Genomic DNA, 24491 nt, shown 5'->3' with positions numbered 1-24491 from the left:
ATATGTCAAGAGTCACAAAAAGGCCATAGAAAAGGATTTACACTGGACAGATTGGACGAAGAGTCATATTTGTATGACACATCAAATTTTCTATAAAACACACCAAAAAGCAATGATGTGTTTTTAAAAAGTCTGAAAAAATAGTCACAAAGATGTGAAATGTCCTACCAGGTTTATTTTGTCATTTTAAAGCAGTATCATTTTACATAAAGAAGATCTGCCAAGTTCTACATACAAAGAATATCTCACTAAAAGAAACGCTAAACAGTCGATCTTTACTGAAAGATATTGTGAGCCAGATGAGCAGCGGAGCCGCTGAGCTTCCGGTGCCAGGGGAGGTATGAGAGGAAGTTGTTCTATGAAGGACATCATATTATTAGTCACAAAGGTCGGGGCCAAGGAACATGAGCCTGGACTCCAACAGTGCATGTTTTTGTTGTGCAAGTCATTTCCCTCCTTAAGCTGATTTTAGAAATATTCTGGCAAATGTTTAATATTTTTCATCACTGCAAGGGATACATTTGTGTTGTGTTTTGTTAGTGTCATTGTGATCCACATGTGCGTCGCTGATGTTTGGTGCATTGTACCGTGTCTGTGAGTGACACCACTGTCCCTTCACTGTGTGACGCTTCACTGACCAGAGTCACAGTAGTTTACTTGTCCACCAATGAAAGCATTCTCCGTCAAATGCTCTGTCTATTTTTCCCTCCTCCTGTCTGACATGAGAGCTAGTCTGCCACTGGCACATGGTCTCACACTCTCAGCCTCACATAAACACACGCGCGTGCAGACACACACATACACAGAAATGAGGCTCTGCCACAGTGGATGTAAATGAAGCGGAGAGTCATTCTTAAGCTATTTATGGAGCGTCCTTAGGGCTCAGTGAACTTGGCCAGCGTGAGTAATGCATTGCATAAAGTCCTTGCAATGATTTTTTTCAGAAACCATAAAAATCAGAGTATGTGGGTACACTTGAGTTAGGGAGCGTGCCTTGGTTTCTGGGATTTTATTTGTATTTTTTATTATGAATTTTCATCTTGAATTTGGCTGAAATGTTACCGTGACTTGGCTGCGTCGCTAACATAATGATTTTATCCACAGCTGCAGACTGCCAGACTCCATAAATGCTGGAGATTATTCTACAGACAGCATGACAGGTACAGTAAAACCTTCTTTTGTTCTCTTGTTGTGCTCTTTGTTGCTCAGGTGTGACCCTCCCCAGTGTATTAATTAATACTGCTGCTGATTCGTTGCTATTACCTCCCACACTTGTCTCCAAAGCTATAATGAGGGATTGGCTGGATGATTTTAATGAGCTAATCCCATTTCTAATTCACTGTTGTGTACCAACAATATACTTAGGGACAGGCAATAGAAACAAGCCAGTAAACAACTCATTCATAGATATAGGTGAGCGTCTGTGGTTCTCTGTGAAGTCAGCATGCGAGGGTAAGGCAAAGAGACGTCAAGGAAAACATTGACCTTTGCAGCGATCAAATATATATATATATATATATAAATATATATGATAAATATGAACAAATCTTTGAAATGTTTTACTGAAGTGGCTTTGAAGTAAAAATGTACATGCCTGGATAATATTACAATCTGCAATGTGATATGATATATATATGTGACAAATAATTAGTAGAGTTTACTATATGTAGCTTTCAGTTTTGTGTGTGTGTGTGCGTGTGTGTGTTTGTGTGCGTGCGTGCGTGCGTGTGCTTGTGAATTTTGCTATTGTGTAAAATGTTATTAATCAATAAACAGTATTGTATTATTGCAATATTGGATTTTCATATTACTTTTAGTTCATTGGGATGGAGACCTTGATCTGTCAAATATTTTATTTGCTGTATTTATCATAACAGAACATTTGGACAGTAACAGAAAATGTACTGTGTGGTGATCACAAATGTACCATTAAATCAACTTACTGCAGATAAATCAGTAGTTGTGCACTTGTAGGCTGATCTCTAACAAGTACCCTTATTTCAGACTTACCAAGTTAGGTTTGAGATCATTTAGAAAGTGTTACCCTTTCATAATTTTGTCTATCAGAGAGCTGCGGCTAATCTTTCAACTTGTCCTGACCAGTATGTTTCTAAATCACACTTAATAAAAGCATAAAGGTATGGTAATATATCAAAATAAAAAATTGCGTTTACAGTGAAAGAAGACTTTATCTATAAAGATGGCGTCTTAAGTCTTGATTTTCTAATAACTGACTAAACTTGTTTCTGCACATACCTTCTTTAAACAATATTCTGTCTGCAGAATCTTGGATAAGGTGCATTCTGAAAAAACAGAATATCCTTTAACCACTGAACTAGAAACAAACTGACATTTCCATCCATTGCAGCAAGCATCTTGTTTTGCTCCTTCTATTGTCTAGCTACCTATCTTTTATTTTTGTTAACTCTTTGATTTTCCTCGATCCTGGCCTCAGTAGGTCTGTCACCACTGTGACCCAAACTAGATTCAGCTATTAAGAGAGAAATAGATTACATTAAAAACATGAGAATGCACTGAAGGCAACAACGACATAAGCAACTAATCTAATTTAGAAATAAAACTTACATCACAAGTAACCCATACTGCACATGTGAGGAGCGTTTCCTCTCAGGCCATCACACTATGAATCAGGAGTTAGTGTTGTGAAATGTGTTGTTGACGTGTGTAATATGATCAGCTGGGGTGAACAGTGCAGTCCTCCAGAAGCGGTTTCATCTCTGACGCCTCAGCTGTAACAAAACAACACTACTTTCTCTTTCTATTTATCTATCAGATAAACAGAATGAAGAAACTTGAGAGTATGAGTTGTTCTTCTAAGCAGAGAAGATTCTTTATGTCAAAGAGTTGACATCGAACAGTAGATTTGACTCAAATTTATCAAAATGTAATTCTGTTGATTTACAGCGCCGTCCTTTCCTGAAAAGATGTCGCCTATCAAAGCTCTCACCATGAAGGACTATGAGAATGTGAGTTATTTGTATCAGTCATGTTAAAGGTTGACTAATGATAATCACTTGTTATTGTGATTTATTTATAAGTGGGAATATAATACATAGAAACACTGAGATTGTCAGTATTAGTTTCGGCAGTCAACTTTACCTCACCACAACAAAACAGGGTTTTACTGATTTATTAGGCCTTATCCTCAGTGTGACTAAAACCAAACCGTCCTGACCATTTATGGAGATTTGGTGATGAAAAGTGGTTTTGGGAGGAGGAAATACTGAGGTGGCCCGAAGCCTATATTTCAGCATTTGAGTGGAATGCATGCTCAGATTTTTGGCTGCCCTGTCCGGCTGTCTGCATGATTAGAGCTGTAAGGAGGGGTCTAGACTTCTACCTCCTCCCTTTGACTGTCAACCCCAACCCCCATTACCAGATGTATGCTGTTCTGAGCCTGGAGCACAATGATGCACAGTCCACTTCCCGCACATGCACTCTCAAACCCACATACAAGCATGAAGGCCTCCCTTCATTTTAACAATAACCATACACACTCTCCTTTTCTGCCATGTAAACATGTCAGCCTGCTTTTCCCCGCAGACAGAGTGCTTCACTTCTTTTATTCTTTGACCCAAATATTTGACTTAACCTTGTTTTCTTCTCATTATATTTGATATAAATAAATGAAAGTCAGATGAGAGTTTATATTAGATTAAGGCATACATTTGAATGTTACATTTGCTAAATATATTATTAACTTGTGTATTGAAATGTTTCTGGTACATCCATCTGCAGCAAATCACAGCTCTGAAGAAAGAGAACTTTAACCTGAAGCTGCGCATTTACTTCATGGAGGAGCGCATGCAGCAGAAATGTGACGACTCCACCGAGGACATATTTAAAACGGTGTTGTATTTACTTTAATATGCACAAATGCTCTAAATCTTAATCATGTATACATGTTTTTCTTTGGTACCTCGTGTTTCATGTGATTCAGTCCTTCTGATCAAAACTTAATGAGATAACTTCACTCAGCTGAGTTTTGCTCACCTAAGTCCCAGTTTTATTAGAGTGAGATGTAAGCCCATTGGAATCTTCCATTCTCATTTCGAAAACTTGTGTTTCTTATCTTCTCATTTCATCATGTGAAGTGTAGTGTCATGTAAGAATGTTATCTTTATGTGTAACCTCCAAGCTATACCTCTAAGGGGTTATTGAGTTGCTCATATTTACAACAAACTGTCAGGTAGATGGATTTCTTGTTTGTGATGGCTCCAGATCTGTGATTAGTGCTGTAATGATCTGTCTGGTTACAGAACATTGAGCTGAAGGTGGAGTTGGAGTCTATGAAGAGGGACCTGGCAGAGAAACAAGAACTGCTGGTGTCTGCATCGTAAGTGTTGTTCCCTACACAGTCCCACTGTGTCAAAGATCAATCGCAGCTACATTCACATTTTGTGTCATTTGACTTGGCAGACAAATGTCATGAAATCCCAGAACTGAAATTGTACTTTTCTGTAAAACCTAATCTCCATTTGAATGTTTTTAGGAAAGCGTTGGAAAGTCTGGCTGGTCGAGAATCAGGAGAATCCCAGCGTTCGAGAGAAAAAGCTCAGAGAGAGATGGATGCGGTCCGAGATGCATTTAACAAGAGGATAGCTGACTTAGAACAGGTGAATCAAAGAAATTGTTTCGGCCTTCTTGAGTTGCTAATAATGATCTGTTTTATCCGTTTTATTATAGTATTACTTTACTCCCTGAGAGCACTATTATGTTTTTGTTCCTCTGTCTTTTAAGTGCTGTCTCTTGCTTTCAAAGTCCTTAGTCTTATGTTCACTTATGTTGGTGAACATAATCTGCAGAAATATTTGGTTTAAGAACTGCCTCATTACGTGTCTAACTTTGTGCTTTTGCTTCATGTCAGTGTCTGCAAACAGCTCAGGAAGAGGTTGGGGATATGGCAGCCATTGCTGAGCAGCAGAAGTGCAAGAACATTAACATGGAGAAGCAGCTCCAAGCCCTGGGTCTACCAAGCAGCTTCACCCCTATCGCAGTCCCCAGTGCAATCCACGACCTGCAGCAGGCCCTGCAGGAAAAAGACAAGTACGGACAGGAGATAAACACAGACACATTCATGTTTTTCTTAACAGACAGAAACAGTTTTTTTTCTTTATTAAAATCGTATTTATTATCTTGTTTTTCTTCACAACAGCATTATCGAGCAACTCAAGATTACTGTAAAGAACCAAGAGGCTTGGATCAATCATAAGAAAAGTTCGTACCAACAGATGGAGAAACCATCATCTGATCATCTTAAACAGTTGTCTGAGCTCATTTCCAAGAAAGACCAGGAACTGGAGGTATGACGTCTGAGTCTTGATTTAATTTATCAAGTTTTCCGTAATGATGTCAAAATATTTCATTTGATAGATCTAAAAAAAAAAAAAAAAATGTTTTCCCTTTAGTCTCAGTAAACAACTGAAACTTAGATTGAGCAGTACTTGAAATCTGAGAAAACATCTGTTTGACCTTTTAACTGTTTTTATACAGGCATTGAGGGACGAGCTACATAACAAGGAGGACAGAGGCCAACCTGACCCCCAGGTTGGTGATGTTTGGATATTTCCTCTCTAAATCTGAGTGTCCTTTCTATCAGTCTATCATTTTTCTGAGATATTTGGCTTTGTTACCAAAGTCAGTCCCAATGAGAGACTTTTTATGCCAATCAATGTCATGCTGTTCTTCCAACAAACCAAATGCTAACTCAAATGTGTGAAGTCTGTCAAGGTCAAACATTGACACAAACACATGAAAATAGGCTTTGTTTATTGTTGTTGTGCCAGAGCAGGCACTGTCGACTTCAGAGGATGATCACTGTTGTTTTTAACCCTCAGGAAATATACTTATATTTTAGGTCATATTTTATATCTAGCTGTTTGTTGGCTATGTGCTTTGTGATTTTTGCTCCTTGAATCAGTGAGGTGGCAGAGTGCTCCCACTTTCTTGTGGTTTTCATTTGGGCTTTAATCAGTTTTCTAACATTTTTTTCACAGTAGGACCCTTTGACCATGATTAGAACATGGGAAAGGAGGGAGTTTGATGTTGCCAGAATTGTCTCTTAAATCCACGTAATAGCTGCTGTTTCCACTACTGGTGCTGCTTGATCATAACCTGTTTGCCAGACATTTGGATTGATTGGATTGGTTTGTAGCGTAATCTCTCGGCATCCCATGATCCTTAAACGGCTTAGTAAACCTGCAATGGTGTATTTTTAAACCATTATTTTATCTCTGTCTTGGTATTCTTCATACTTGCTATATGGTTTGGCGGCTGAATTATATGACACACATCCTGAAGATTAAATATGAGCTCAGTTCATTTGGTTGATATAAGTTTTTATTGCATCATTGATGATAAATGTATGAATAACTTAGTTTATCACTTTAGAAAGCTTTAGAAATTTGGCAGGGCTGGTTGAAAATGGCCATTAAAACACCATGCAAGCTAGTGAAAGCAATGCGTTGTTGATGTTCAGAGTAGAAAGCTTTTAGTTGGTCAGTGTCCATGGTTCTTCATTAGGCCTTGGCGTCTGGGCTCGGGTCACAGTGTTAAGACTGGATTACCATGCTGTCTGGAGATGGTTCTTCTGAGGGTTATTTATGGCCACCCTTCCCCATTAAAGAAAATACAACAGTGCAACCTTTTAGTGTTTGTCAAAACTGAATAAACAAAAGAATGTGCTGCAAGTATTGCAAATGATTTTGAATACAGGACAAAATATATCTACCACTAAACCTGGGACATGCTACAACTTCCAATTGGCCTATCTGTGACAGAGGTGTAATGGAAGGTATGACGGCAGTGGTTGCCAGAAAACACCTACTCTAATTTCAAAGCAGATTTTTAGATGTACTGCCAGGGAGGTGGTCTCTGTATGGAATGACCTGCTGCTGCTATCTCTACCAGTCCCTTAGACAGACACCTGTATGGAACAAACAACCTACCAGATGCTACAGGCATTTCGGAAAAGGTTTCAGGAGATGGTCTTGCACTGACCATGACACAGATCACTGCAGCGGCCCTTGAGGATTTGATTTGATTGAATGCGTTGGGGAGAGTGGAATAGAGGCGGGAGCAGGGATTATTAAAGGCTTAGGGCTTATAGTGCTCTGTACTCTGCGCTTCTCTCGCAGATGCAGCGAGAGGAAATGATAGATGGCTCTTCCATGGCTGGCAGGCTAACGGCCATTTGGTCACTGGACAGTATATATCTCAGTGAGAGGCTTTAACTTGTTTTAAGAGAGCTAGAACGGAAGGTGCCATGAAGGACCGATGTCGTATATGTGGTGCCCGTCTGGCAGGCAACCAGTGTCGCTGGATCTTCAGCTCATCAGCACAGAGGAAGCTACAAGTGATCTTGTCCCATGTCCTGGGCTGGGAGGTGACTCGCGATGGTCGTGGCGAGTTCCTCTGTGGGAAATGTGTTTTCCAGCTGGAGAAGGTGGTACAGTGTGATGTTAACATCACTCAGCTGCAGGAGGACCACAACAGTCAGATCCAGAAGCTGCATGCGGAGAAAGAACACATGAGCCAGTGCATGGTCCACATCTACAACAAAAACAACCCAAGCTTGGACAAGAGTGTTGGGGAGAGGACTCACTGGAAATCTCCACCCAGATCCTCTCGGGTGGGCAGTCCTGATGAAGGACAGCATCTTTGTGAGACTGGACGTGGTCACTTGGGGAATTGCATGAGAAGGTGTGTGAGTCTGGACAGAATTGTTAGTAGAGGAACAGTCTCAGGGCGCTCAGGCCTCAAGAGCAGCAGGCTTGGGTCAGGGGCAGGGCTTGATGGCTCTATGAAGAGCTTTGGTCTCAGAGGAACACGCCAACGTTCAAAGAGTATGTACTTTGACCTGGTCCAACGTAAAGGCATACTACCCAGATCTGGATTCAAAGAACTCTCCACATCCCTGCAGTCCTTGAATCGAGAATTTTCCTCAGACACTCCAGAATCTCCACTCAAACTGAAACTCGCAGAGGCCAAGGTGTTTGCTGCCAGGCATGGTGGTGCCACTAGTGACCCAGGTGGAAAAGTCCACGCCAGAGCACTGCTCCGGAGCTCTTCAAATCAACCATCTTTGATCTCTGACTTGATCCAGCTTTTACGCTGCATTTCCAAGCAACCGGTCACTGCCCCTGCAAGAAGCCACATCCCTGTCCTGAAGAGACTAAGTACTGGCCAACCCAGACCTGGAGCAATGCGCAGACACAGAGAAGCAGAATTTAAGTCTCTTCATGATCTTACAGAGGAATTTGATGATGAATATACCTCTGTCAGAGTGGAGGTAGTTTTTTGTATATTTTCAGCTTGGCTAACCACTGTAGCTCTGGTAATGAGCTTTGACAGGCAGCAGCTTTGTTGCTTACTTAGCTAGAATTAATTCAATGTCCCTTTCCTGTGTTTGTGTGCTGCCTGGATTCGCTGAGAAGAGTGACGTTAGCCGATTGGAGTCTGTCAATAAACACCTGACTGAAGAGCTCACACAGACAAAAAGCACCAACGAGAACCTGACAAAAATACTGGATGAAATCCAAACTCAGTACAAGGTATATAGAGAGAACCAAATACATAAACATATTTCAAAATTGCCAAATATGTGTGAATTTTTTTTTTTAATAACATCCATAATAATGTTTTTAATATAAACAGAGCCTGTCAGGGAACTTGGAGCAGAAAGAGATTGAACTCAGCTTGGAGGAGAAAAATTCTCTGAAGCGAGACAAAACAATCCAGGGGTTGACTCTGGTCCTCAGAGAAAAGGAAAAAGAGGTAAGGTTCTTATCACAAATATCTGTTTGTCTTTATGATGCAATGCTCTAACAGCAATCTGTCTGTCTCTGTATTGCACAGATTGCAGAGCTCTGTCATGAGATCGAGGACAGGGATGACGCTCTATCCAAGGCTAGAGAAGCAGCACATAAAGCTCAACTTCAGAAATACCAGGCAAGCACTGCACCTTTTTTATAGAGATCTCAACCTTATGTATAATAATAAAAATGTTAATACTTACTCGTATTAATACACTTCATTGCAGAGAGGTTGGTAAAAATATTGCAGTATCTGTATATATTAAGATAAATATTTGTTGTGTATCTTCCCCAGGGAGCAGAGGAACACCAAAACCTATTAATGTCAAAACAAACAGAGCTGTCCCATCTCCAGGGGGAACACCATGTCAAAGTGCTTGAAGCACAAAAGCTACAGCGTGCCCTGGACAGAAAGGAGCAAGAGCTGGCTGACTTGCAGCAGGCAAAGGACCAACTGGAGGTAGAATTGGAGGACCTGCAACAGCATAAGAAGAAAGGAGACAAAGCCCTGAATGTAAGCAGGAGGACAGTAGTTCTCTAGTGAACATTTTCAATAAAGCCAAAAAGCACTCTCAATCCTCTTATTACCTAACTATGCCCATAGAAATATCACCTTTTGTGTGTATTTTTAATTTACCCGTCCAGGATCTCAACAATCAGCTGAAGAAGCTAAGCGGTGAGATTGGGGAGAGGGAGAGTGCTCTGGAGCAGCAGTACGAGGAGCTGCTGGATCAAACCAATAGAAAAGTGCAGGCCCATGAGGTCACCATCCAGCGGCTGACATCCACCCTGACTGATAAAGAGCAACAGCTACAGGTGCGACTAAAAAAATTTAACATTTTCAGATCAAAATAATAAATCATTTTGTTTGTAATCATATCTTTTTCCCATTGGAATATCTGCTAATGAATCGATGCTGTGAGTTTTTTATCTAGTTTTTCTTTGTGTTCATCAGGAGTACATAAATATGTTCAGAGATTTTGAGCAAAGCAAAAGCCCAGGAGGAAACGACAATGTGCTTTCCAAGCTGCGGCAGAGACTGAAAGAAAAGGAGAAGGCTCTGGAGGTACAGATTTGTTCTGTGTAATCTTCTCACCATGGTGACTATAATTAGATTCTGACATTCTCTTGTTTGCTCTCTCAGCAAGCGCTGGATGAGAAGTTTGCTGCCATTGAAGAGAAAGACAATGAGATTCACCAGCTGCAGCTGTCTCTAAGGGAGAAGGAAAGAGACCTGGACAGGCTAAATAACTTGCTATCTCACAACGAGGAAACAATCAATGTGTGTAGATATCACCATGTTTGATCAAGAAACAATATCTGGAGTCTAGAAATTTGACTTTTGCCTTTGTTATCAGTAAAGACTATTTTGATTCATCTCTACCTATTTCTCTACCTCTAGAGTTTCGATAGTCTGATTAAAGAGAAGGATGTGGAGCTGCAGCATCTTGTAAATACACTCAAGAACCTTCAGAGAGCTAAGCAAGATGTAGAAGATAACCTGAACAGGTCACTGAGGGAGAAGGACTCCATCATCAGCCAGCTACAGCTCTCCCTGGAGGGCAAGACAAAGGACATGGAGGTTAGTTGACAAATATGTCGCCCTCACACCCTCAGATGTGACTTGACCTGATTGATTATCTTCAGGTGTGTCTGTGAGGCCATTTCTTTTTCTAAATCTGTCTTCTTGTTTGTAGGAAATGGCCAAATCTGTGCTAAGCCAGTCACAAACGAATGCACATGACCTTGCTGAACAGATGGGCCAGAGGTTAAAAGTCACAGAGGTTATGTTGGCTGAGGCTGTTAAAGCCAGGGAAAGGCTGGTTGCAGACAATGAGAGCGCCGTGGAAGGTCTGTTGGCTACAATCAGCAGCAAGGACCAACTTCTCAAGGTTAACATTTAAGACATCATAGTGATTGGTTTGGGGGAAATCTATATACATTATATGCACAGCAATTTTGTTCTGTTTTTTGCCTGAGCAGGAGTCAGCTGAACACTACAACCGCATGTTGTCTGAGCGTAACCAAGACATTCAGCAACTGAAGAGGCAGCTTTCCGACAGGCAGCAGGAGCTTGCCACTGCTGACAAGCAAAGCTCTGTTAGAGCCCAGGAGGATTGTTTAGAGACTGCAAACCTCCGAGTACTGCTTGCTGAAAAAGACAGCCACATCAACGTAAGTTCCTCCGGGATATAACGGTGTCACTCTGTTAAATGTGCTCGACTTAGATGCCTAACAAGGAAAAGAAATAAAAACTCCCAACGGGAATAACACATACTCCTTTCCTCCATTATGATTTCAAATCACATTGTGGCCTCTCTCTATCTAGTTAGATTTCTGGGAAGAGTTTATATACATGGTTGATGAGCAAACTTTATACTTTTGTAATTTTGCAGATACTTCTGCAGCATGGTCGGGAGAGAGACCAGTTTCAGGCAGAGCCGGATCGTGTGTTGGAGCTCAGACAAACTATCCAATTCATGCAGGAGAAGTTGGAAGAGAGGGATGGTAAGGACTTAAATCCTTATTTAAGTTGTCCACTGGACATTTTTAAGATATTGTACTTGTAGGTTCTACATTTAATTCTTTTTTTGCCTCCACTGCAGCTGAGCTGTATAGAAGGAACGGTGAGGATAATGTGGAAAACGTTCCATTCTCCAAGAAGACCGTCGTCATCCTGAAGACAGAGCTAGCACAGAAAACCGAGGCACTGAACAAAGCCCTGAAGAGGGAGAATGAACTGAAGGTCAGTTGGTTAAAGGGATGTCACTATTCTAAAAATATGGTAGTTGATACAGATGCCATTTAAAGTTTTGATTCCCGATACCCAATTCGATACAACCAAAAAACAACAAAACAATAAATTAAATTTATTTCAATACACAATCCTTTTATAAAAATATATAAACATACAAAAAAACAATAGTGGTTATGTAGCCTTCAAGTAATGCATAAAAAGAAAAGACTTAACATTATAAAACAGAACAGTGGCATACAGTTAAAACATGTATTTAAAATGCTAACATCATCAGGGTTTCCTCTAGGATTCTTTTAGCTGGGGGAACATCCCTTGTTGGTTATAAACATTGTTCCAAACAAATGTCTTAATTACTTTTTTATCCAGATCTCATTGGCGGAGCTACAGTCTTTACTGTCTGAGCTGGAGGGTCGCAGTGAAGGTCAGACTGCTAGTATTGACTCGCTGACTTCCACTCTGAAGACCAAGGATGAGATTATCAATGTAAGGATCCCCCCATTCACAGACTCCACCTCTCTCAGGGAAAGATCTACCAACTTTGGATAAGCAGCTTCTCTTCTAATTCCAAACTTTTTTTTTTCTTTGAGAAGGATCTTCACCAGCGCCTTGGGCAGAGGGGGGACAGTCGGGGTGATCATATGCATAATCAGGTTATTGGCTCTGGCGTGGAGAGATCATTCCCTGGACTCCCACAAAGAGAAAGAACTTTGATCGGCGGAGACAGCCAGCAGGAGGTAAACTAAAAACATGAAATAAAACTTGAAAAAAACAAATAAATATAATAAATACAAATCTTAATATTTTAATGATTTACCATTAGTCCATCTCTGTTTTATTTTCTGTCTCCCTTAAGGCTTTGCCCAACCTTGTAGCCCTGCAACAGGAACATGATGCTCTGAACAAAGCCCTGAGAGCTGAACAACAGCTCTACTCCAGCCTGGTCAGGACTGTAAAAGAGCAGGACAGGTGGGGATAATGGTCACAGTAACTAAACATCATTACAACAAATGAGTGAAAATAAAAACATTATGTTGAGAAGGTACATTTTATGTACTGTGTTATTAATGTTTATGTGTTTTGCAGTGCCCAGCGTTTCCACGCCCTGCAGCTGGAACTGACGGCAGTGCAGCTCCTCAGGCAGCAGCTAGAGGAGAACATCAAAACTAATGAGGAGCTCAGGGATGACTTGGAGAGAGAGATACACAGAGCCAAACTCGGAGAAGGTGCAGTGCAAACACACTGGGTGCTAGATGACAATGGGGAGTGAAAACAAAAGAAAAGAGACATAATAAAAAGAAAGCTTATGTTTAACACTAAATCACGTAGATATATCCAAAACATATATCCATAAATCCAATGGGATACATACACAAATGCACCTTTCTTCATTGTCCACTGTGTTTACTCCAAAAATACATCCTGTCCTCTGTCACTTCATTCTGCATGAGCACCTGGTCCCTTCACTCATCTTCTTTGTTCTCTTTCTGTTACTGTTTTTACATCATCACATTATCATCTGCATGTCTCTGTCCATCTGTCTCTGCTGTTTTCTCTGTCGCTCTTCAAATGTAAAAGCCTCACTCTGTCTCCCATTTTGTCTGTGAATAAAGGCGGCTGTTGGCCTCTTTTCTCTCTGTCTCTCGCTATTAACATCCTGTCTGCTTGTTTTCACTGCTCCATTAAAACATTTGTCTGTTGAATGCATCAGCTTTCACCACTCTGATTAATGACCAAATCCATCCAACCATCTGTCACATGACAGGATTCAATGGCATAAGCATTTCATTATATAAGAACTTTGTACGTTATTAAAGGTTTTTATACTGATATAGAATGATTCTATCGTATCCCACTGTAGTGTAGCTCAACTGAAATGTATCCTTACAAACAAATTGCAACATTATTCTCGTATGACACCGCATAGTTAAATTAGCCTAGAAATCGATAAGGTATCTATCTATCAATCTATCTATCTATCTTTCTTTCTTTCTTTCTTTCTTTCTTTCTTTCTATCTCTTTCCATTTATTTCTCCTTCACCTCTCTCTCTCTATATAATTAAATTAGTGCTTTAAATGTAGTGTCACATCAGGACGCAATTTAAAGACTAATGAAAAGCGTCACTCTATGCTGAAATAGTCGTCTAAGCCAGTTAAGTGTCTGTCTGTGTCACACATGCATGTGTGTGCATGGCATGCTCATACCCCGCCCCTGTCTGAAAAGAGCCAGGTGTATAAATAGGTCAGCTGTAAGTAACAGGCCCATGTGCCACATTTACACTGAATATGCAAAATAGATGTAGCTATAGTAATTAGCACTGATTATGTTTCCACTTTTCTTGTTTTTGTTTTAAAATCAGAATTGTTTATATAATGTTTGCATATGTGTGTGCTAGCCATATGGAGACTAACACAAGAACAATAATTTCTTTGTTTTGTTTTTTGGTGTTTCTTTGTGGCTGCAGATCCTAAACAAGTCTTTATGCTCTCATAAAATTGGACTACAAGCGTTCACAATTTAAATAATGCTTATATTTGTGAATTTATTACGCATTTAATAACCATGTCAAAATTGATCAAAAACGGTTTTATCCAAAATGCATATAAACTTGATCAGTGATTAGACATAGAATTGCACTTATTATTATTTAATATTTGTGCTTCCTCGCTAATCTTTTGATCTCATGGTGAAAACTATTGCAATACAAAGTCTAACAAAGTTTTAACTGCAGATGGTACAGCATGTAAATAATTGTTAACTTAAAGCTAAACCATTCAGAATTATTGACATTAAATAACTTTACTGCACTGTAATATTGTTACCTCGCAAAGAAATGTACTGTCTTGTCACCCCAAGACATGGTTGCATGTAACCCTCTGTGTATCTGTTCAGGCTTGGACCTCACTGATCCTAAAGAAGTCGAGCGCATGAGACATCAGCTCGAAGACGCACAGCGCTGGAATGCCTCTCTGCAGGCTCGCTTAGGAGCCATCCAGAACCGTGGAGGGGGCGTCGGTGGGGCCAATGATGGCGGTACGACCACACAAAAATACACTGGACTTTACATAACAGCTTGTCCTGAAACAGTTTTTGAGATTTTGCAGACAAGTCTTTGTGTGACCATAATAATTTTTTCTGTGCTTCAGGCGACACTTTGAGTTTCATTGGCGATCAGACTTCCTACATGAGTATATGTGTGGGGGAGGGGCAGGATGACAGCTTGTGTCAACTCTCTCCACAAGAGCTAAAGCAGAAGGTAAATTCCTTTTTTAAACTCAAAGAATTATAGAAAAAAATAGTCTCTTAAAAATTATTAATAGTATCTACAACTTTAATAAATTGGCATGTTATGTCATCAAAGCAGTAAGAAGACACTCATGCCAGTTGATTAAAAAAGAATGCTTCTGTGTTTTAGGTGGTGGGCCTGCAGGATTGTGTAAGCAGACTTCAGACTGTAAACAACGACTTGCACAGCCGACTGTCGCTGTTGGATAAGTCAGAGCATGATGCCTCCAACAAGGGGGGAACAGACGTGGTCAGCCCCTGGAATCAGGTTAGAAGCCAGAAATGATGGCTGCAAATTTAGAGAGTTGAGACTTTAAAGTTTATTTCCTAAATCTAACAATAACAGCCGCTTTTTTTACATTAATCAGCAATATGTTTCTACAGTTTTTCCACATTTAGAAAATACTTTAGTCATTGTCTAACATCCATCTTTATTAGCTCCTTTCTAACCTTTGAACCTACACCTTGACCTCTGTTACCTTGTATCTTTACCTTGTGGAATTATATCTGTTGTTTCTCTAACACTTGTCTGTAGTAGAAAATAGACCCTCCTTTTCTCTCCTTCACCTTTCCTAACGAGTCCCTGTTTTGTTTTTCTATCTCTGTGTCCCATAAAATGGTCTCTCTTCGCCATGCCACTCTAGACACATCATGCCATTCTGCTGTTGCTGTGCAGTGTTTTATGGATTCTGTTCCCTCATTAAGTTTTTCTTTTACCAAGCCATGTGTGTCATACTCGCCTCCCATCCCATTACTCTAGCAGCTAAAGAAGACGCACAGTGACAGGAAGCATCACCCTGGTAATGACAAAGAGAGCCAGACAGACATCAAACTAGGACAGGTATGAAACACACGATCATTTAATATAAAGAGATTTTGAACTATTTCAGCTAAAGCTAAGTGTAAATATTCTGGGGTTTTCCCTTTTTCTTGCGACTTAAGATCATATTTCTAAACAAAATATTTCTCAAATATGTAATTTTTAGATGGTGTCTGGAAAACAATTTGGTAATGTGAGTATGGACAGTGGCCTCGGCCAGAGTAGAGAACATCCTCAGTCTGGCAACAACACTTTGGACCCTGGAGAGAGAGAACAGAAGAAAGGAGATGTAATGGCACTAAAATCCCTGCTGACTGATTGTGGGGCTACATCAGTCTCACACCTCAGGTAGTTTGTTTTCTTTGACAATCCAGATCCTTCTTATTTCCACTGTAAGGTTCAGAAAATTGATCAGGTGTCCATTATTGCAGAGAGAAGCTGCTCAGACTGACATCAGAAAATGTGGCGCTGCGGGGTCTACTGAAGGAACAAAAATCTGCAGAGTGTAAAGAAAAAGAGAGCACGGATGCCTCAGGGAACAGCAGTGATGGACAGGCTGAATTGAGGCAGAGTATGGAAACACTGCTTGTCGAGGTGTCAAATGAAAAGGGAGAGAAGAACTCCCATGAAGTGCCAGATGGAGAGGCTCCTGTCACAACAGAGGTAGTTGTCAGCACTGCCGGGGGGATGGAAAGGCCAAAAACTAAAGGACCAGGCCAGCCACACATCGAGAGTGGAAAGCATGGGGTAAGTACTGCAATAGTAATAGAAAGACACACCATGTTTCCGTCTGTTTAAAGTAATTTTTAATGGGCTGCTGTTCTGGTTGCTTCATTTGTAGGCTGGGCTCAAATCTCGCCTTCCTATTCCCCTGAGACTCAGAGGGGAGACTGGCAGCAGCAGCAGCAGCAGGCAGTCTCCTAGACCTGATGACCTGAGAACTGACGCACTTCCATACCCTCATTCGGATGATGTGTTTGGGTCTGATCAGCAATTGCACGCAGATGCGGACTTCTCAATATCTCCACAGCAAAGCACTTCCACTGCACAGAATAGCAGTGGTTCAGCAGGGTTGGACAACACCCAGGCTGACTCTGTGCTTTTCGCTCAGCTGGAGCTCCTCCACCAGGAGTGTCAGGAGAAAGAAGCCCTGATCAACAAGCTCAGTGAGCAGCTTGCTGATTGGGAAGAGCTCCACACTCAGCTTCAGGAAAAGGAACAGCTTAATCACCAGTATGTTGAGGCCCTACAGGCTGCGGAATCAACTATTGCTTACCTGACTGCCTGCAGTCTGGACAACCAGGGAGGATTTGGGTCACACACCAGTTTGGGTGGAGGTTCTGGTTCTGTGGGTTCAGATGCTGCCCTCCACAGTCGATGCATGGAGCTGCAGAAAGCCCTACAGGACAAGGAGGAGACTAACAACCAGCTTATTGAGCTTGTGAACATGGCAGAGAAAGCCATCACCTGCTCCAACAGCCAGGAAAAGAATCCAGAAATCAGGGATCTTTGCTTACAGATAGATGGGGCCCTACAGCAGGTAAAAGCATCCTCCAACAGAGACAGCCCAAGAGGTGTTTCTGGAGGCACTAACGCCTCAATGCAGGAGATGCAACGGCAAACAGACTCTTTGCAGGAGGCACTTTGGGAGCAGAACAGGCTCAATGCAGAGCTGAGGGAGAAACTGAGGGATGCAGAACAGGGCTACAACAGTAACAGTGCTGGCCAGGATGGTAAACGTTCAAGGCAGATAGCAGAGAAGGGCTCAGAGGAACACAATGGGGCAATGGGAAGTTCTGGTGACACTAGTTTAACTCAGGATTTGACAGAAGCTGTAATGAACTGCCTTAGTGCAACTGAGTGTGCCATTGCCTCTCTAGCAGAACACTGTACAAATCCTGGCTCCCTGACTTCTGCTAGATCATCACAGATCAGCTCTGACCTGCAGATGAATTTAAGCAAACTTCAGAGAGCCCTGCAAGAGAGGGAAGAACTGGGAGAATCCACCAAGATAAAAACAACCAAATCCAGCAGCAACTGTTCCACCGCTGCAGCTGGAACCAAGGGACAACTTACCAGAGACCTCCATCAAAATCTCTGTCTCCTCTGCAAGGTCTTCACTGATCTCTCTCACAGGATTTCTGAAATGAAGACTTCTTTAAAAGAAGAGAAAGGCCGTAGAGAGGAGTGCGAGTCCCACAGGACAGTGCAGGATGGAAAGGGATTACCACCAAATGTTCAGGCCCAGCTAGAGTCTCTCCACAAGGCACTGAGAGAGAAGAAGAAAGCATGTAAAAGCCTGGAGGAGAAACTAGCCACCGCTCTTACCGATACAACCTCCCCTCAAACTGCACGGAAAGGTGGGTTAACAAATGCAGAGATGCTTAATCATCATACAAACATATACATGTACATGTAAAGTTAAACACTTTAATGAAAGCATATTGTTCAGGAACACCATAAAGGAGAGAGACAAGAGACTGTACGCATTGAATGATTTCTTCCTAACCCAAAATATATTGCTTCTAATGCCAGCTCTGGAGCAGGATGACAAAGGCGTGCAGGTGGATTTGCAAGACCTGGGTTACGAAACCAGTGGAAAGAGTGAGAACGATAGGGAAGAGAGCAGTAGCACAGGTAGACGGCCTCTAGACAGACTCTGCATGTCTGTCCGCTGAGTGGACACTAATCTCAAATTCTCTTGTTATGTCTGCATGAGGAGTGAACAAAGGCAACTGAAAGATATTGTCTTTTACCTTGACAAGAGTTTTCTGTCTGGGTCTCATAACCACACAGTCGCTCTACTGGTTCTAACCTGGTATTTCTTGGAACTTTTCTTTTGAATGGGCTGTTACTATTCTACAAGTTCTTGCATGTTTTCACTCTGAAGTTTGGGAATGTCTTTCCAGCACTCATTAACCTCTCACTTCTATTTATTGTCTGCTTCACAAGTGATTTTATTTACACATGGCACTTTCACCTTGTTTCCCACGACTTCTAATGTTTTTTCTGTTCCTTATTTGACTGTTTCCGTGTTTCCCTTTTGTTGCCAGATCTAGAGGTTGGCGTGAACCCGAGTTGTAGTGCCTCTAGCCTGCCTTCCCTGCTGAAGCACGAACAGGCCACCTTCTCCTCCACTGAAAACCTGGACTCAACCTCAAGCACACCATATCCAAGTTCCCCAGCTCTCAGCTCAGCCATGGTATTCAACTTTTTATTCGCTAACTACAATTAACAGATCTGTAACTAGGCTTAGCAGTGTTTCTCCATAAGTTGAGTGATGTGCAGGAGGCCATAGTGTATATATTCGTGTAGACACTCAGTGTTTTAACAGTTTGCAAGGTCATGTCCCTGTTTTCAGCCTTTTCAAAAACAAAAACAAAATTCAAAAGTTTAAGAAATGAATAAACAGTGCATTTTATTCCATGAACGCACACTGCAATCATTAGCATATCCAGCTAGCTATCATATTAAAGTAATGGAGCTTTACTAAGGCCAAGGTTCATATCACTCATACAAAATTATAGTGCCTATAAGGTACATTTTTAATAGTTTTTTATAAACTACGGAAACAAAATATGTAGGTGTATTACTATACACCTACATATTTTGTTTGCTGTGAGATGTGTTTGCTGTGATATTGGAACATGTGGCAACTAACTTGTACAGTGCTCAATGGATTTTTTTATCTACAATTAACACATAACAATTTAATTTGAGGACTGTTAGTCACTCTTTAAATAATAATTGTGTGAAAATATCAGTGGAAACTGATATTTGAATTTGAATTTTGAAATATTTGCTTTTCAGGTCAGTCTGAAAAGCCTTCAGGTCTATGACGAGTACGGTGTTTCTGAAAATCCTCTCCAGCTTCAGGGACAAGTGAGAGAGCTGAAGGTCCAGCTGGAAAACCAGACCAAACTCATCCTCCAAATGCAAAACCTTCTGCGTAGGAACTCCCTCTCCAGTGACCTTATTGCCAACGCCTCTGACCACTCCGCTGTCATCAGGGATCAAGAAGGGACACGGAAAGAGGAGCGTTGCCAGGATAGTAGCTACAGAACTGTGCAGCAAAGGGAGAAAAAGGAGGGAGAGAACCAGGCGATGAAGGATAAAACCAGCCGTCTGAATGTGGACCAGGAAGGAGAGAGGACACTGAACAAAAGCATTACCGAACATCTGCCACAGACCCGCAGCTGCTCGACATCACCTGCTCGGTCAGCACTCTTTTACACTGCATTTCTACTATTACACTGAGTAAAAACTGCACTGTCACTTTGTAAAACAAAATCTTGACTAATTTTGTCGTCTTTGGTGTTTCTCTCTTGCCTGTCCTCATTCTGTCTTCTCCACAGACTGGACTCTCTGGTGCAGTCCCAAGCCAGGGAGCTGTCACAACTGAGGCACCAGATCAAGGAGAGCCGGGGACTGGGAGCCCTGCAGCGCCGACAGCTGGAGGAGCTGAGCAATGCCTTCAAGGAGCTGCTGCAGGCCAGCAAAGTCGACTTCTACATGGGGGAGGTGGTCAAAGAGCAGCTGGACAAGAGCCTGAATCTGCTGGACAGGCTGGAGGGACGGCTGGACAAAGGTATCTGATGCTGGGATTGTTGTCTTTTGAGAAATGTTTCTAATCAGAATCACACAGTTAATTATTTTATCATAGTTATTCATGATGCACTATATTGGCAAAACACACAAAAAATCCAGCCAACACACGCACATAATCAGAATGATGTTGGAATCTCAAACAAATGGGCAATAAGTTACACCTAAACTCAATATTCAGCAAAACACAAGGCAGGAAAGGAATAAGAGTTGTAAATACAGACCTATTATGGTTTAACAAAGAGAAAGCAGAGACCGTGGAAGACAAAGGTGCAGTCATTCGTAACTGATTTTTACAGACAGCTCTTTGACAGCATCTTTTCCTCCGTCTGCTAGGAGACTCTCATCTGGATAATGAGGATGTGGCGGCTCTGGAACTGTCTCGCAGGTACGTCTCAAACTCTAATACTGTATTTCCTTATTGATGACACCGTAACTCATTTAATTTTATTAAATTTGCTTATTATTGTAAAAAGCAATTATCTGATAATATTTATATATTCCAATCCTTGAAAAGTTAGGTTTAGGATGGTTGGGTAAGTTAAACCTTTCTTGAACATACTTTAAGAACTAGTTGACCAGTTTATTAAATATTCGTGTGCTTACTGGCAGAGAGCAAGAGCCAGACGCCACAGGGGGTAACAGGCTCTGTCCAAAATAAAGCCCAGCACACAACCATCTCTCAAACTCCCAGTTATCATCTTAAACTTCACCTTTTGTTTCAGTTAAGTATGAGATGTGTTGATCAGTGAGCTTTAGAGGAGCAGACAGGCAAATGTTGCTGTGTGGGGTTTGAGTATCATTTGTTGAGCTAATTTGATTATGTTTGTCTCATGACCCTATTACAGACCCCCTCCCTCTCCACCTCCACCCAGTCAATTGAATTGCCTTATGACCCTGGGTGGTTCATGTGATGTTGGTTTTAAATGGCGTCCTGCTGTTGACCTAATTTTGTCTGTGTGTCAACCAAAACATTAGGGTCACACTGCCCAAAACTGGGTCACCGGTCTTTTTAGGACATCAACTAAGAACACACAACACATGTCAAGCGAAGGAATTGTCAAGCTTTGTATAAAACACCAAAATAAGAACTTGTAAGATGTAGATCATCATGGATCAGAATTTTTCCCTAATGAAACCAATCTGCACCATTTCTGCACCAAATTGCACAGACTCAGAGCTGTTAGTCCCTTAAAATGCCAGTTTTTTTTCGTTAGGATCCATGAATTATTCCCTGGAAAATCTGAGAAAATGTCAAAAAAACAATGTTCAAGAAAGTGAAAAAAAAATCCTGGATTTGTCCAGATCCATGCCAAAATGTGCAGTAGGTTTTCTCGTAATCCTGCTGAAAATCAAACAAACCAATTGACAGGAGTAGCAACATAATCTCCTTGGTGGAGGAAATGAACATGGCTCCTAGTTACATACGTTCATCCACAGTACTGTTGTTGTCAGTCTTGAGGAGCTTCAGCAGGGATCACATTCACTGCTGTCCTATGAGGACATGAGAGATCCTCCTGACTGCCCTGCTAGAATCCAACTAGAGTTAGATCATCTGCGTTTGGAGCTAGAGGGCGATAGAGAGCTGCTGCAGCAGGGCATCAGCGTCCTCGTCCAACAAAACCTCAGCCTGGCTGAATGCACCAGGGAGCAGCTGGACCTGTGAGTGGGTTTCATCCAGAAACACAGCGTGGCGTTTGCTGTGATCTCTTCTTTCATATTTTTCCAGCTGTGTGTTTCCTCTGAAAGTTGCAATTCTTGTGGTTTGAAACTTTTTTGGGCTTCTTAAGTCTTTCAGTTTTATCTAGTTTTGGGTGGTTCCTCGAACGAGCTGATGTAATGGGTAACATCCAGCTGTTGCGTGCTCTTACAGACTGACTCATCTCAACTGGTTTTAACATGATGACTCATTATGTTTCCACTGCTCTCTCCTCCCAGGTTGGCTAAAGAGCTGCAGGAGAAGAACCGTGTCATCCAGGCCCTGCAGAGCCAGATCAGAAGCCAAAGTCCCAGCAGCCACCACAGCTCTCACTCTGACCTGTACCACTCTGACAGGACCTCTTCCTACTGCCATAGCCCACAAGGTGGCAGTCGATCTCCAAGTGAGCATTTCCACATGCAACACCTACATATAGTCTTAATAAAGGAATTTATTTGTCAGTGGGTGTGAAAGCCAGGACCAAGTATTGTTTTAAGTGTCAGAGATGCCGGGCATTGCCAGATATAGTCTCTACTAGACTGGTTTGCTTGATTCAAAATGCCTACTTTTCCCCGTTTTCTCACCTCAATGGTATGTGATAGGGATTCCCTTGTCCACAGCCTGGAGAGGCACTTATTTTCCAGTCAAATCCTTTCTGTTGCACTGAAGCGTCCCACAGCACAAAGCCGGCGGAACAAGGGCAAAGCAGGTGTCCAGTTTCAATCCTGCTCCTCTTGAAGCTGCATTATTCAGTGGCAACTATCGGGTTCGGCTTTAAACTGAGTTTCCCTCTGTAAAAGAGATAGTGAAGGATGTAGATATGTGAGCGGTCCCTGCCCAGGGGCCAGTCGACCCCAACTTACATTTAACAATGCTACAACACTGGTTCCCCATGCTGCAGTGGTCATTCTGTTGCAATGAAGCCTGTGTATGACTTTGTTCTTTATCAATTCCAACTCTCTAAAGCATGATCACGTATTAGTGAAGCGTATTAATATTGAGTGAGGAAGGGACGACAAGGTCTTTCACAAAAAGATGGTTTAAAAGATCTTTTTAGATCAAAAAAGATAAATTAATGCGTACTTCTATTTATTTTTATTTTTTTTCTTTGTTAATCTACTTGTTTTTGTTTCCCTGTACACATTTAGGCCAGCGACACTCCTCTGATTGGATGGGAGCAGCTGTTCCACCTGTAGGTGGAGCTCAGGTGGAAGGTTTGTCCAGTCACAGGGGGGGTGCCAGCAGACTGCAGGGCCTGCAGAGGGAGAACGGGCGACTGCAGGAGCAGCTGAGAGGCAAAGAGGAGCTCAACTCCACCCTGCGCACTGAGCTGGAGCTGCATCGATCTATTATTTCCCAAAACAGCCCGTTCCATCAGAAACAGGATCAGGGCCAGGACAGGCAGGGGTCAGGGCCTCACACAGAAGCTCATAAAGTCGACACTGCCCCAAAGACTTCTCACGAGCAGCACAGCACGATGAACTCAGGTAAACACCTTCAAGATGTCTCTGCTTCTGCTGCTTAAATTTTGACTATTGTTTTTAATGTGTTTTATGTAAATCCCCCCTTTTCTAATCAAAATGCAATACTTTAAGCCCTTTTACTTTCCCTTTCACTTCCTAATGATTTTTGTGCACGTGTGTCTCTCAGACCTGCTGGCAGAACATCTGCAGGAGATTCGAGCTCTGCGACAACGTCTGGAGGAGAGCATCTGCACCAACGACCGTCTCAGGGAGCAGCTGGAGAGGAGACTGGCCGAGGTGGAGAAAGACCCAGGTACACACCACCAACCCAAGACCGTCCTTCCTCTGTCATTGTTATTTTGCACAAACATGAAAATACTGTATATTTTATTTCATGCTCTTTATTTGTTGACTGATGAGTGTGTATCAACTTGACTTAGCAGCCACCAACATCTTCATCCATGGCAATGAGGAGCCGGGGCATCTGGCCAATGAAGTGCGATTTCTCAGGGGACAAAACCAAGCCCTGAAGGAAGAGCTCAACCAGGGGTCTCGAGGTAAAACACATAGTTTCTAACAAGTATATTTGGCACACACACCTTTTTCAGTCAGAGGTAAAGAGACAATATTTGTCCAAACACCAGTTCATTCTGGGCAGTGCCATGTTCATCACTCACTCCCCTACACTAACACTAACCTATATATACTTTAATTTCCTCCAGACAAGCAGAGGGAGAACGAGAAGCTACGCGAGTCTCTGGCCAGACGGACGGCCAAACTGGAGCAGAGCAAGAAGGAGTCTGAAGCACTGAGGCAGGAAAACAACCGACTTCAGGAGAGGCTGGAGCACATTAGCCAAGAAAACTCAGAGCTGCAGGATTCACTGCACTACAGCAAAGAGGAGCTGCATAGGTACACACACACACACACACACACACACACACTACATCCGAGCATCATGAGCACACGTGTAAATGTCTTCGTTATCATATCATTAGTGCTCTTCTCCATGCAACCTGAAACTACACA

At 41.9% G+C, this 24491-nt stretch overlaps 1 protein-coding gene across 7 annotated transcripts in view; it reads left to right on the top strand.

Moving 5' to 3' along the window:
* The window catches only part of cdk5rap2 (CDK5 regulatory subunit associated protein 2), a 29947-nt gene that overhangs the window by 2138 nt on the left and 3318 nt on the right, over window positions 1–24491 (top strand). For 4 of the 7 annotated variants that reach the window (XM_061081189.1, XM_061081147.1, XM_061081155.1 and 1 more), the window contains exons 2-42: window positions 1105–1160; window positions 2926–2987; window positions 3760–3870; window positions 4281–4357; window positions 4514–4637; window positions 4889–5067; window positions 5177–5324; window positions 5515–5568; window positions 8457–8573; window positions 8677–8796; window positions 8878–8970; window positions 9130–9348; window positions 9480–9650; window positions 9790–9900; window positions 9979–10116; window positions 10237–10416; window positions 10532–10726; window positions 10818–11009; window positions 11231–11342; window positions 11441–11580; window positions 11959–12075; window positions 12183–12326; window positions 12446–12558; window positions 12676–12815; window positions 14483–14623; window positions 14737–14846; window positions 15006–15143; window positions 15636–15716; window positions 15862–16043; window positions 16127–16442; window positions 16537–18055; window positions 18231–18332; window positions 18749–18897; window positions 19506–19912; window positions 20051–20283; window positions 20637–20688; window positions 22239–22402; window positions 23148–23486; window positions 23650–23775; window positions 23903–24019; window positions 24185–24374. In XM_061081189.1, coding sequence (XP_060937172.1) covers window positions 1105–1160; window positions 2926–2987; window positions 3760–3870; window positions 4281–4357; window positions 4514–4637; window positions 4889–5067; window positions 5177–5324; window positions 5515–5568; window positions 8457–8573; window positions 8677–8796; window positions 8878–8970; window positions 9130–9348; window positions 9480–9650; window positions 9790–9900; window positions 9979–10116; window positions 10237–10416; window positions 10532–10726; window positions 10818–11009; window positions 11231–11342; window positions 11441–11580; window positions 11959–12075; window positions 12183–12326; window positions 12446–12558; window positions 12676–12815; window positions 14483–14623; window positions 14737–14846; window positions 15006–15143; window positions 15636–15716; window positions 15862–16043; window positions 16127–16442; window positions 16537–18055; window positions 18231–18332; window positions 18749–18897; window positions 19506–19912; window positions 20051–20283; window positions 20637–20688; window positions 22239–22402; window positions 23148–23486; window positions 23650–23775; window positions 23903–24019; window positions 24185–24374 — 7479 coding nt within the window. The remainder of the gene's footprint in view (window positions 1–1104; window positions 1161–2925; window positions 2988–3759; window positions 3871–4280; window positions 4358–4513; window positions 4638–4888; window positions 5068–5176; window positions 5325–5514; window positions 5569–8456; window positions 8574–8676; window positions 8797–8877; window positions 8971–9129; window positions 9349–9479; window positions 9651–9789; window positions 9901–9978; window positions 10117–10236; window positions 10417–10531; window positions 10727–10817; window positions 11010–11230; window positions 11343–11440; window positions 11581–11958; window positions 12076–12182; window positions 12327–12445; window positions 12559–12675; window positions 12816–14482; window positions 14624–14736; window positions 14847–15005; window positions 15144–15635; window positions 15717–15861; window positions 16044–16126; window positions 16443–16536; window positions 18056–18230; window positions 18333–18748; window positions 18898–19505; window positions 19913–20050; window positions 20284–20636; window positions 20689–22238; window positions 22403–23147; window positions 23487–23649; window positions 23776–23902; window positions 24020–24184; window positions 24375–24491) is intronic. The other 3 variants (XM_061081180.1, XM_061081171.1, XM_061081163.1) reach the window with 2 other exon arrangements.

Source organism: Limanda limanda, chromosome 1 (assembly GCF_963576545.1).
Source record: "Limanda limanda chromosome 1, fLimLim1.1, whole genome shotgun sequence".
Taxonomy (NCBI): Eukaryota; Metazoa; Chordata; class Actinopteri; order Pleuronectiformes; family Pleuronectidae; genus Limanda; species Limanda limanda.
Note: the sequence above shows the minus strand (reverse complement) of the source record. Positions and strands in the feature narration are given on the sequence as shown.